The 13,086-nt window shown below is 45.7% G+C and overlaps 1 protein-coding gene across 1 annotated transcript in view; it reads right to left on the bottom strand.

The window, feature by feature from the left end:
- The window catches only part of IA-2 (tyrosine phosphatase IA-2), a 624,632-nt gene that overhangs the window by 46,021 nt on the left and 565,525 nt on the right, over window positions 1-13,086 (bottom strand). Inside the window, exons 16-17 of the mRNA XM_037429474.2 lie at window positions 11,887-11,941; window positions 5,699-5,846 (exon numbers count right to left, since the gene is read on the bottom strand). Coding sequence (XP_037285371.2) covers window positions 5,699-5,846; window positions 11,887-11,941 — 203 coding nt within the window. The remainder of the gene's footprint in view (window positions 1-5,698; window positions 5,847-11,886; window positions 11,942-13,086) is intronic.

The following is a 13,086-nucleotide window of genomic DNA, read 5'->3' as shown; positions in this document are numbered from 1 at the left end:
GCACTATATCAATGGCACGCTATGTTGTTATAGCAGCAGTGAATCTGTTTTCTTATGCGTATAGCACCACCTAATGCACCGCAATACCAGCTATGTATTCGTAGCTAATAATACGCTACCGCTATTGCATAGCTGAAAGCGCAATACCGGTATTGCATAGCTGGTGGTGCTTGTGACACAACAAGCACCCCCATACAGAAGTAGCTGGCCTATTATACACTTATCCGACTCATCCTGGAGTACAGAAACACCACCTGGTTCCCTCGCAAAACTTGGTTCTCTCTCTCTCACACGCACACACACAAACACACACACACACACACATACACACACACACACACACACACTCACACACACACACACAGATACACACACACAAAACGAAAAAAAACTAACCAGCAAGCTCGAAGATGTTTGACAAAAAGTGTTTGAAGTCATTTTCGACAAATTTAGCCGAACATATTCGCCTACAGAATCGCTTAAAAAGTCTGAACAACAAAGCACACACACAAAAAAGAACGCTGAAATTGGCGCACTTAAAGTTAATGTACCAACTGTTACACAGTCACCTAAACATAGGCCAGTCCCGCTACGTAAATTTATCCGCCGCTAAAATTGCCTCCCACAGGTACGCATAACAGTTCCCCTTACAGGTTGCACACAGATTTTTTCAGGTTCTCGTTCTTCCTGCTTGCAAACAAGGAATGAAACAACCAGTCCCATTCCATCACCAGTAGCACATGCTTAGTGACTTCCTCAAAACTACTAGAAGGCAACTGATTTCCTCGCAAATTTATTACGGCGTTACATTACTTTTGTTTCTAATTTAAGCAAATTGCCATTGTGTTTTGTCTTCTCTCTCTCTCTCTCTCTCTCTTTTTATATATATATATAAATAAATAAATAAATAAATATATATATATATATATATATATATATATATATATATATATATATATATATATATATATATATATATATATATATATATATATATATATATATATATATATATATATGACTGAACTAATTAAGTCACTGTCTTAGATTGTCTACCTTTTATAACCCCTCTGGAATGAACAGTATAAATAAATAAATAAATAAATAAAGGTTTTACAAACTGTGACGCCGTTCCACATTACAAAATAAAGCATTCAGTAGTTCGGGAGGGCCAACAACTGAAGACACGATATAGAAAAATACAGAACGTGAAGCCTGACGACTCATTGGCATGGGACTGACAGAAGATACGCAAAAACTACCAATTAACTATACTAAACTTCAGAAATTGCGAAAATGCACTCACAATTACAAAAAGGAAATCATGACCAACCAGCCCCAATCAACGTGTTTGTTAGTATCCTTTGAATAGTGGTTAACGGTGCATTATGTGGCCCTCTTCAAATTTGGTGGCACTGATTTAGCCACCATGCCTTTGACGCATGTGGCATCAATACAGAACTTCGATAGCTACCTAAAGTACCAGTTCGGAATGTCATGCGGTACCAGTGACTACGATCAAAGACGTAGCGCCTCAACAACGGTGTTTCAGAATGGTACACCTCTGTTGATTGTAATCATGATAATATCTGGGGATTATAATTTCCCAAAGCCACAATGTGATTATGTGGGACGCTCTAGTGAAATATCACTAAAATTTCGACCACCTGGTGTTCTTTAACGTGCTCTGACATGTAGAATACGTGGGCCTCTACCATTCCGCCTCCATGAAAATGCGACCATCACGGCTAGGATCGAACCCTAAACCTGCGGTTCAGCAGCAGAGCACGCTATTGACACTCGGCTGCGGTCGAACAGTGGCTATAGCTTCGGTCCGCCTCGGTCGAACAGTGGCCACTGTTCGACCGAGGTGGACAAGTTAAGAATTTCGTTAGGAAGAGAGATGTACTGCAGCCCGGCACTCGCTGGTGGGGATATACAAATTTCGAAAGAAAGTTTCTCCCTTACGTGCACTTCCCTCGCTTCTTTCCCCCTTCCCCAACGGTGATGCGAAGTGCTGCTTTTACGCATTCTAGAATTAAGCGTCTTTCACAGCTTGGAAAAACCTCACGACGCTTCACCGGATGGTGGTGGTGGTGGTGGTGATATCTTTAGTTCTCCCGAAAAAAAAAAGAAAAATGGAGGGGCCCAGGACAGAGACTGGTTGCGCTATTTCAAAGGAGGTCGGCGGGGTTCCCTTCAAATACCGCAGCCTCCACCGCGCGCTGGATGAGCCGGCGTTGGTCTTCTGGCTCGGAGGCACCCAAGAGAGATTCCCGCGACTCTGGGGTGTTTGTGTTGTCTCTGTTGCAATATGTGCACGTTCACATCATATGTATCAGTGTCGCCGGACATGAGGAATGCAGGGCTTCCTCAACGGCTGCAGAAATAAGCATCACCTCTTCCCCACAACCACTGCTGCCGACCACTATCTTAAGCGTTTCCTTTGGCCGATACCGAATATTTTCAAGTTTAACACGCACATCAATACCACTCTGTGGTAAAGTGGCACCCGGCCGTGTCATCAACAAATACTGGCGTAGTCATAAGCAGAACGTTCTCTCATTTTTTCTCTCAAGATAACAAGCATTCGAGACATTACGCCCACGTCACTGGGGCTACGTGGTGTTCTTAATTGATCGTTAAAAACCTGATGCTCGAGAAACCAGAACGCAAGAAGCACATGGATAAGGCACGATGGGAAGTATGAATATCTCTATCTTAATGATTTGTGTAACGTAACGTCAAAAATAACCACATCCCGTAAGCGTAGACACGATTTGTCGGAAAGTTAGACTGTTTCTTATGCATGTTTCCTTTTGTTATTTGTCACAAAAATACTTTCGTGAAGTTCATCGCTCACACTTTTTATTCATTTTTTTTGTATGAGACGGGCTGAGACGGGAAATTCGGGAGCTGCAAGTGCGGTTCTGCTTGGATCCTTTCTACTGGCCACACACGCAGAAAAGAAGAAAGGCAAACGTTGCAACCACGTTGCAAAATGTGCGTACGAACAATTTCTCGGTTGTCTATTTCTGTCACCCTTCGCAATTACAACGAGACGAAATCTACAGGCACGAGAGGAGCATCGCAGGGACCAACAGGAGCGGCTTGCTCGAAGGGACCTTCCTTTTATTACTCTTTCTTCATAGTATAAGCGGCATAGATAACAAAGAAATCGTACAAACGTACGCAAAGATAGAAATCCCCACACAAAGTGCTAGGTGAAACTGTCTCCTACACGTGCCCGATTCTTACTTTCTCCCATTCTCCGGTAAAGCCGGAGTGTCCTTTTGGCCGCTCACTCGGCTGTGTTGCAGTGAGCTGTCTATCACAAGAAGAAGAAGAAGATGGGGCAAGACGACTGAGTCGCAGTAAAAGAAAGGAACAAGTGCAGCGAAATTGAGAGACAGAGTTAAAGCCAGTTAGAAAGTACACGAAGGCACCGAAAAAGCAAGATGGGGTGGTGTGGGAGTGCCTCCAGAGTGAGCTGAAAAGAATCGATCGCACTGACCCTGTCACCCGGCTGCTGCCCTGGTCTCGCCGTTGCCCCGGACGCAGCAGAGTCGGGGGACAAAGCCGCGCGTAACGACGTCTAATCCCGTCCCCTTTCCGGCTCGTCCAGCCTCACCCCCTCACAATTCCTCTTAGGACCGACGCGCACAACAGCGTAGTGCGGCGCTTGACAACGTTAGGGTGGCCCATCGGCCGAACACCGTCGTCTGGGCTGGCCCAGCTAGCTAGCGCCGCATCAAAAACAGAAGAGGGCGAAGAAGTGAAGCTCGCTACTCCCAAGCCGGCGGCGCACCAGTGTATAGGGTGCTGTGGCACGGTTGTTTCGTTCAGCACTCCCGCAAAGGCAGAAGCAGCGTGCTGGACGGAGAAATGGCGTGGGATTTGGACAAAGTGCGTTGGTGGGCTAGTTGGTTGACGGTCATGATAAAATTGAACGGCGCGAGTGAATGCGAACGCGCTCTGCGTGATTCAGTGGGGTGGGTGTGTGTGTGCGCGCACGTTCTCTGCTAACGCTAAGCCTTGCTGTTCAAGGTTATGACGACGTAGGGCTGCTTACGGTACATACTGTCCGGCAGCTTTACTTCATATACGCATATTCCACCAAAATGTGACAGGCACGAGAAAGTGACGTAACAGCTCTGGGCTCTACGATAATAAATAAAGGCTGTCAAAACTGCGAATGCTTAGTATACATTTGACCGACGAGCAGGTCTCACAGCGTTCACTTCTCTCCTATAGCATTCTTCGCACTGCACGGTACTCCTACCTTTGTTGTCACGTTGAGATGCCGCAAACGCCTCGTAACAATACCGCCAAGTTCGAACATATTGCTTGCGGAGCGCAGCCTTTGCCGAGAAACGACTTCAAGCGTATTTCTCTGTAAAGGCAGGAGATTTCAGGGACCAACGACTTGCGGACGTAGTGATCGATTCTGCGAGATTTCGGAATTGTTGTTGTTTTTATTCCGCGGTCATCCGTGAACATCACTGGCAGAGCGGTGTTGTCACACGAGCATCGCGTTCACGGCATTGCACGGTTTTGCGGATATGTGTACGGTTCATGCACCCCGGCCAGCGCACGCCGGTAGGTCATTATTCAGTCGGTCTTCTCGTCGCCTGACTTCATGGGCGCCGCCATTCCTTTCTTTTTCTACTCTTTGGAGGGCTATTGGTTAACCCTACTGTCTTCTCCAGTTGTCTGTGTGCAACGACCGATGCAACAAGTCGAAACGCACGTTATGCGTTGTTCGCTCACCGGATATCAAGCGAGAATTCGCTCTGCGGCGACACTGACACCTCGTAGAAGCTCTACAAAGTGTGGGTGAACTATAACATTGCTCTTGAACTGATAACGTATTCCAGTTTCTCGCGACTCCTAGGTTTTTTATGTTAGTCACGGATGTAGGGTGGTTACGGAACTCGGCTGTGGCACGAAAGTTGGAAGTTTGATCCTGGCTGTGGTGGTTGGTCCCATTTTTATGAGGGCAACATACTAGAGGCCCGTGCACTCTACTATGTCAGTGCATATTAAAAAAACGCCACCAATAATAATAATAATAATAATAATAATAATAATAATAATAATAATAATAATAATAATAATAATAATAATAATAATAATAATAATAATAATAATAATAATAATAAATTATTATTATTATTATTATTATTATTATTATTATTATTATTATTATTATTATTATTATTATTATTATTATTATTATTATTATTATTAAGAGCATGATGGAGCCGAATAGAGCAGGATATATTAAACGTATTGCACTACTCTGTACAAGCACCTCAAATTGGTCCCACCTGCTTTGCTTGCGATGTGCCAGGCTAACCGGCACCACATTTAGCGTCACCGTTTTCGTTTCCCCATGCTTCTGCTTTTTATTCTAAAGGAGAAGAGGGTTGGATGGGGAGGTGACTAGTGTTAAAAGCCAGACCTCCATGATCAAACGAAATGACGTAAGCTTAGCACTTCAAAAGTAGTTACTGAGAGACCAGTGTAGATATCTTGAAGTTTTGAAGTTTACGACTTTTTACAGTGACCTTAAGCTATAGTTTCAGCCCAATGTCGTGGCTTATTTACCACTGTGCGCACGTGTCATACACCACAGGACCACCATGATTACTTTTTTACGATCTATGTGGTCTGTACGTGCGGAGGACATACTCACAGGTGAGGACGTCCGGGTAGCGGTTCTTCTTCATGTTGGCGGGCAGCGAGGCGACCGCGGTGGAGCATGGGTCGGCCTCATAGGCGCACAACGCCTCCCACTCTCGGTCGAGCCGGTCCTTGCACTTGAGGTGGTCCTCCATGTAAGACTGCAAGGCATCATCACGTGATCATCGCCGAAATTCGTTCGTTTTTCTTTGTGAACAACAAAACTGTGTAAGCCGGTTGTAAAAGCTATCAAGTGAGCAAATGTGTACAAAAGGCTATCGTGATCATGAATGGGCGTGTGCCAGGGAAAACAAGCAAGCCCAACACTTTACCACTTGTCCACTAAAGGTGAAGAAGGCAACAGGTGGCCGAAAAACACCAACTGAGATTTCTAGACCGACGTAACTAGAAGTTGAGAATACCCAGTGATAAACATCGCGGCCGCACGTTTCAGCTTCGCTGAAGCAACTGTGGAGCTATTCAGTTGGTACATACAGCGAGAGAACATACTACAGAATGGGAAAGGCGATGGCATCGTGTTTGTCGTCCGACCACTCAGTCTGGTGTAAACTTGTCTTCAAGTCTTACCGTGTGTAATGAGGATTGGATCTGTGCCCTTTTTATTGGCTCCGTACTATAATCGTCTTCACTGGACTAGGACCACTGTTTCTATATTTCACTTGTCAATGCCCACAATCTCCGATCCAAAGACACTTCCAGGCAAGCGAGCTATGTCAGTGTCATTTTCCTCACCCCTTTCTATGTCAATTACTACGGCTGCTTAATTTCCCTCACATTGATTGATTGATAAGTGGGGTTTAACGTCCCAAAACCACTATATGATTATGAGAGACGCCGTAGTGGACGGCTCCGGAAATTTCGACCACCTGGGATTCTTTAACGTGCACCCAAATCTGAGCACACGGGCCTACAACATTTCCGCCTCCATCGGAAATGCAGCCGCCGCAGCCGGGATTTGAACCCGCGACCTGCGGGTCAGCAGCCGAGTACCTTAGCCACTAGACCACCGCGGCGGGGCACCCCCCTCACATTGCACCCTGAAACTTTATCTCTTTAGTGTCCTAAATATAGGACAGTTAAATTTAACACGTTTTGACGTATAACCTCGTGAGCTTTGAGCAACACAAATGCCCCAGTTACTTTCTCACCTACTATGGGCTCGTTAAAAAATCACAATAATTTGAAGACACAAAATGGTGTCACAGCTTCAGTTTTCTTCTGCTCTATGGCGTCTCTCATATAGAGTATAGGTTCACTCGGACGACGCAGTTTTTGCGTGGGAATGGTGAGGGCAAGTAATGTGCAGGCTAGCAAACGTTTAGTCAGACTCGCTTCAGTCATATAGTTTGCAAAAATTAACAAGAAAGGACCCTGGCGCTTCGATCGCTCAGCCACCATGGGAATGATGCGTAGTATACAGATTGCCTTGTCTTCGTGCTTGCGGCTTCGAATGCACTTGCGCCTTTGTTTATTGCTGTGTTTTGGCTTTGTTTCGAATGTAATAATGGACTGTTTTAAACTTCGCGACCCGATTTTAATTGGTGAGCCTAAAAGGTTAAGGTGGTGAAGTGCAACTGAACATTTGCCGATTGTCGTCTCGTGACAAAGCGGCTCTAGGCCACGCAAAGCCAAACGAAGCCGAAACGACGAATATTAGACAAATTTGTGTATCTAACGTGGTTGCTTGGGCGAGTTGGTACGACATGATTCACTTAAAAAAAAAACAGCGCCAATAACGAGGGACAAGAGAAAGAAGGAGACAGACAGCGGTACTGAGTCAGTGCCACTGTCTGTCTCCTTTTTTCTCTGGTCCCTCGTTATTGGCGCTGTTTTTTTAAGTAAATTTGTGTATACTACGCATCGTTCCCATGCTAACTAAAGCACCGTGCGTTGTGGCTAGCACAGATTCTATCGCCAGAGTTCATTCTAGTGTATTCATAGGAATGAGGAAACAGGGGGAAAAACAACGCCTTGTAGACAGTCACACCCTTGTCGCACAAAAAAAAGAAAGCTGCTCAAGGGAAAGGAAGAAAGAGAAAATTAGCCCCGTATCTCCATGTTCCACTGCAAATTTCGTCGAAAGACATTATCTCTTGCATGTGGAGAAAGCGAACAAAACGTTTGTTTGATAATCTGCGCGAGAAAATCGGTGGATTCTATTCTGGAAGCGCTGCGTTAGAGAGTCTACATCCATGCAGCGAAGGCGAATGAGCGCACCGAGGCACGTTAGACACGAGCGCCATCTGGCAGTTATCTTCGAAAGCGGAGGAAGGCGTGCGCGCCCACGGAGAAAGATGCGCGACTGTCTCGAAGGCGATAAGATGTAGAACGCAAAGCGACGGGAAGGTGCCACAGCAGTGTCGTCTTAGCAAAGCGTTGGAAACACTTGCCTTTTTGAGCATCGTGTTGCACTGTCAGCACAGCGTGATAAACGCTGCGGTCCTCAGAAATACTTATGCGTACCTTTTCCAGTATAAAGTCACACATAGAAAATATCAACGTGTTGTTATGGTGCCTCACATATGCGCAATAATTTATTTTGAATTGACAATCGCAGAAGTATGAACACTGAAACGAGCAATATTGGTGGGTGCTGCGGATGGGGTTGGCCGTTTGACGTATCGTTGGATGCCTTTTGGGATATCGCTAGCGCGGACAGACAGACGAGTGTACAGACAGACATACCATTGCGTTGAAGGTCACCAATGAAGACGATTGTTTTGAATAACTGTGCTTCCTAAGATACACAGACACAGAACAAAAATTGGCCCAAATCTACATGTTACACTGTATATGTCGTCGAAAGACGATAGTCTTGCGTCTGGAGAGAGTGAACAAAACGTTTATTTGATGTTCTGCGCAAGAAAATTGGTGAATGGTATTCTGAAGGCACCGCGTTATAGTGCTTCGTGCGGCGAACAAGCGCATCTAGGCACGTTAGACAAACGCGCCATCTGGCAGCTATCTTCGAAAACGAAGGCGCGCGCGACCGCGGAGAAAGATGCACGCCAGTCTCAGAGGTGATAAGGTGTAGAATGCAAAGCGACGGGCAGGTGCCACCACCGTGTCGTCGTAGCAAAGCGTTGGAAACACCTCCTTGAGCATCGCGTTCCACTGTCAGCGCAGCGCGATAAACGCTACAATCCTTAGAGTTACTTGTGTGTGCCTCTTCTAGTGATTCGCTCGCAGGATTTCAAGCTGGACGGTTGTGCCCTCGCGATCTCCGACTTCAGCGTAGCTCCCGCCGACTGGTTCGCCCTCCGCGGTCTCCTGAAGCCGTGCAGCTCTCGCATTGTGGCACCCCGCCCTTGGACTGCTTCGACCGGATCCCCACTTTCCTATCTCCTTCTTTTTTTCTCTCGTTGGCTGGCTTCTTCTCCGTCTATTTTCCTTCTATTCTTTTTATCCCTCCTTCTTTTTCCCTATATCTTTTATTCCCCATATCCCATTTCTCTGCTGACCTGTTGAGGTGTCCTCGTAAGGAGAGACAGTTACGGGTCGGCACCTTTCTTTTTTTCTTCTGTTATAACCACTTATATATCTTCTAGTATAAAGACCGACGTACAAAACATAGTGGTGTTGTTATGGCGCCCCAGATATGCGCAATATTTGCTGTTTTTAATTGACAATCGCACAACTATGAACGCTAAACCTTGAGCAATATTGATGGGCGCTGCGGATGGGGTGGGCCGTTTGGTGCCGTTTAGGTATCGTTAGGGCGGACAAACAGACAAATGTACAGACAGACGGACAGACAGACAGACAGACAGACAGACAGACAGACAGACAGACAGACAGACAGACAGACAGACAGACAGACAGACAGACAGACAGACTGACAGGCCAAAATTTTCTGTCGAAGGTCCCCAAGAAAGACTATCGTCTTTAAAAAACAAGATGCTCTGAGCAGGCACAGACAGCATGGGCTGCCGACAGAGACCCACCCAACACACTAGCTAGCTTTTCAGGCTGCGCCTCTCCTATGGATGCATCTTTCTGGCTTGCCGTACAACTACAGGCGCGGACTTAGCAGCATCCCTGGGAGACAAGGGAGGCGTTGGAGAAGCGCGGCCTGGCTTGCATTCTCAGACACAAATTCGGCGCGTCGACGCGTCTTCTCAATGCCACGAGCGAGTGTGCTTTCTGGGTGAAAGGCACTACGTATATACACTCAGACGAGAGAGGAGACGACGACGGCGGTGAATTACAAGCGTGCGAGGCCTGTCGCCTCCCCGCCCGGCCACCTTCAAACACCTTCGTCGCACTTGCCGCCCCCGGCGAAGAAGCTTCTCCATTCCATTTGTTTCACGTATTGTAGAACGGGCCTGCAAACGACAGTACGCTGTCGACATCGACTGCAGTCGGCCTTTCTGTAGCATGAGTGTGTAGTGCGGGAGGAACACCTCATTGCTTTATTTCTCCAGTCCCCCCCCCCCCTTCCTTTCTTGCTTGGCCCCACACTACATAATTCGTTTCTTCTCTCAATTTCTGTGCGTTGATGTCCTTTCCCCACTGACTGCTGGGGGTTGTATTTTTGTGAACAACAGAAGGGCTACCCCGTCTTGCTGGCGAACTTGACAGTATTGCACAGGCAGGCAGCTGGAAGCTCTCGCAGAGTCATGGCTGAAGACTTGAAGCGCCCCCATCGTCCAACCTCCGTTTCTATGTCTCTTACAGTGAGCAGCTGCCTCTTGTTATTTTTCGCTTTGTTAGAATTTTTCCCCGGGATGCGCTCTGCGTCTAGATTGGCACGAACGCCCCCCCCCCCCCCCCCCATGTTTCCCGTATATGTTTTGAAGCCCACACCGAGGGCTGTTGCCTTTGAAGCTGAAGATGTGGAGTTACGTATTGCGTTTTACGTCCGACTCCAGTGCCAAGTTGGCTGAGGTGATCATTAAACATTGGTTCGTTCGTGCAATGCCTTTCCAGCATTCATTTTTACTTTGTATCTCGAAAGCCAGCGTAGCAAGCGCCCATTGCTCTTTCCTGCGGGGCAAAGTCAACATCGCGGTGAGCACTAACGAGGTGGTGTAGCCGTCTCATGCCCTTATTGGTGGCGCCACCTGTCTGCCAACAATGCGGATCGCTTACAGAAAAAAAGTTAAAGAAACAAAAGAAAATAAAAACACTGAAAGCATCAGTTAAGTGACAGCTCCGCATGTCCTTATTTCTTGTTTTGTTTTGTCACTGGCTTTTCTTGAACTGCATATACTCAGGGTCCAGCAAATGAAACACTATATTCGACATGGCATCTGTTCACCAGTAAATGCTCTGTTTTTGCATTGTACCGAAAGGCTGTCACAATACGGGAGCACATCTTTTATTTTTCTTTGCTTAATTGGATACCGTGATGAGGTCTATTGGCGTTCTCGGTACTTAACGACGGCGCATGGAGGCGCCAAACGCCTCGACATGCGACCGTCGTGTTTGAGGTGCTTACCACAGTAGCGCATCTCAGCAAGAAAGAATAAAAAAGAAACGTGGCTCAAGCTGTAAACGAGCATCCGTTGTCAATGCTATATGTCTTTAAACTCGTGAACTGACTCAGCGGAAAGTCATAGAAGCCGGAGGCAGCATTCGGTTTTCGTTGTTTAAGCTGTGAAATGCAGCAACCTCTCCAAGTGTGGTTGGTTGGTTTATCCCAAGATAATTTGGCGCAACCAACCTCTTTGTTTAAGCCGTGAATATTATGGTGCCTTGTTCAGAAAATTATTGGGATTGCTGAATTAATACGGTTAGAAATAAATAGTTTAGTGTTTACTCATTGACGGTATGAACAAATGAGGTTTAGGAGAAGTTTTTAAAATGTTTAGGTAAACTACTATGATCAAATAAGAAAACGGTAGAAAGAAAAACTCAAGTTAGTTACTCTTTACATCCGAACCTTTTTATTATTAGTTTTACTATAACACTCCATAGTGATACCATGTTGTCTTCGTCGTTATTCTTTAAGTCAGTGCTGTACCAAGTCTTCATTATTTTCCGGAGGACGCGTCGTGTGTATATATATACATATAGATGCAACATACCACAAAGCATCCGAAAAATTTTGATCTATCAAGGTATGTAGGCAAGATTCAAAGGTCATCTCCTATAGCTGCACAATAGTAAGTAGTCCATAGTTTGGAAAAGAGGCAAATAGAGCAATCAAAAAGGGCCAGAGTATTTTTTTTCTCTTACCAATATCATGTGTCCAGTTGAAATGTCCAGGTTAGACGTCACCGGTTCCTCGCTCCTGTGAAAACAGGACAAAGAAAGTCAACATCTTACTCGATCATTGAGATGTAATTAAGAGAAATGTAATGCAATTAACATAGTTAAGAGAGAGAAAAAAGTCAAGAAGTGCTAAAGCTATATCCGAAGTGAGGTCAGTATACGGTGAGGTAGACAGCTTAAAATAACAGTAAGCGATAATGACCCCGCACTTCGTTTGAGCGAAAGACAGCACTTTTAAAGTAACCCAAACTGCGCCTCTTTTAAAAGTCATTAGCTCGTGACAGGCGAACGGTCACGGGCATCATTCAGAACTCATGGCCCCCGTTGAGAACCACGTATTTGTCATTAGCTGCTTGCCTCTATACGACTTCAACCTTTTTTCTCCCCGCACTAACTACACGGACACACATGCCCCGTTTCTCTAATTGAATCAGAGGGAACATGGCGGTAAGGGTCTCCCAAGCGGTTATAAAATTAAGAGTCCTCCCCCACTCGTCCTGCCAGTCTGTTTGAAAGGCAAAGAAAAAATAAAGTAATGGTTCGCGCGAAAGTGTCTGCACAGAGAGCGCTAACATCAAAAGCTGCGGGGACTCGAAGAAAAGTTGCCCAAATTGAGAATGACCGAACACGAAAAGAAGCGCCGGAAAGCCGATTAAGGGACACTTAACAAAGCGACCCTCTCGTGTTTTTATAATTCAGCGATGGCAGGATCTCCAGCTTTAAACACAGCGTGCACTTAGAGCCACGACGTCCCCTGTTGCCTAGACTGTGGTGCACACCTGGTGTTCGAAGGGTCGTAAAAATTTACAAGTGACACCAATGTGACAGGCATTCATTTGAGGGTTGTTGGTAAGTTATCTGGTTGTATACGGAAATGGAAACCAAAGTTGTTGCCGTTGGAAGACCATTTGTATGTAAAGAAGAAAAGAAGAAACAACTACTGGCGACGCTGCATCAAAGTTCTGGCACAAGATCACTGTGACATCATAGATTAGTATTGTGTCTGCTAATTCAAGTGCACCTAGAAAACTGCCATTTTTCTATATCGGTAAAGACTGACTAGAACGTGTTATAAGAAAGCTCATCTGAAGCTCAGTAAGTGCTACCAATTTCTGTTCATTAGCAGTATTTTAATTAAACAGACACACTAAGCTCCGTAGTGTA

The sequence above is a fragment of the Rhipicephalus microplus genome, chromosome 1 (assembly GCF_043290135.1).
Source record: "Rhipicephalus microplus isolate Deutch F79 chromosome 1, USDA_Rmic, whole genome shotgun sequence".
In the NCBI taxonomy this organism is placed as follows: Eukaryota; Metazoa; Arthropoda; class Arachnida; order Ixodida; family Ixodidae; genus Rhipicephalus; species Rhipicephalus microplus.
Note: the sequence above shows the minus strand (reverse complement) of the source record. Positions and strands in the feature narration are given on the sequence as shown.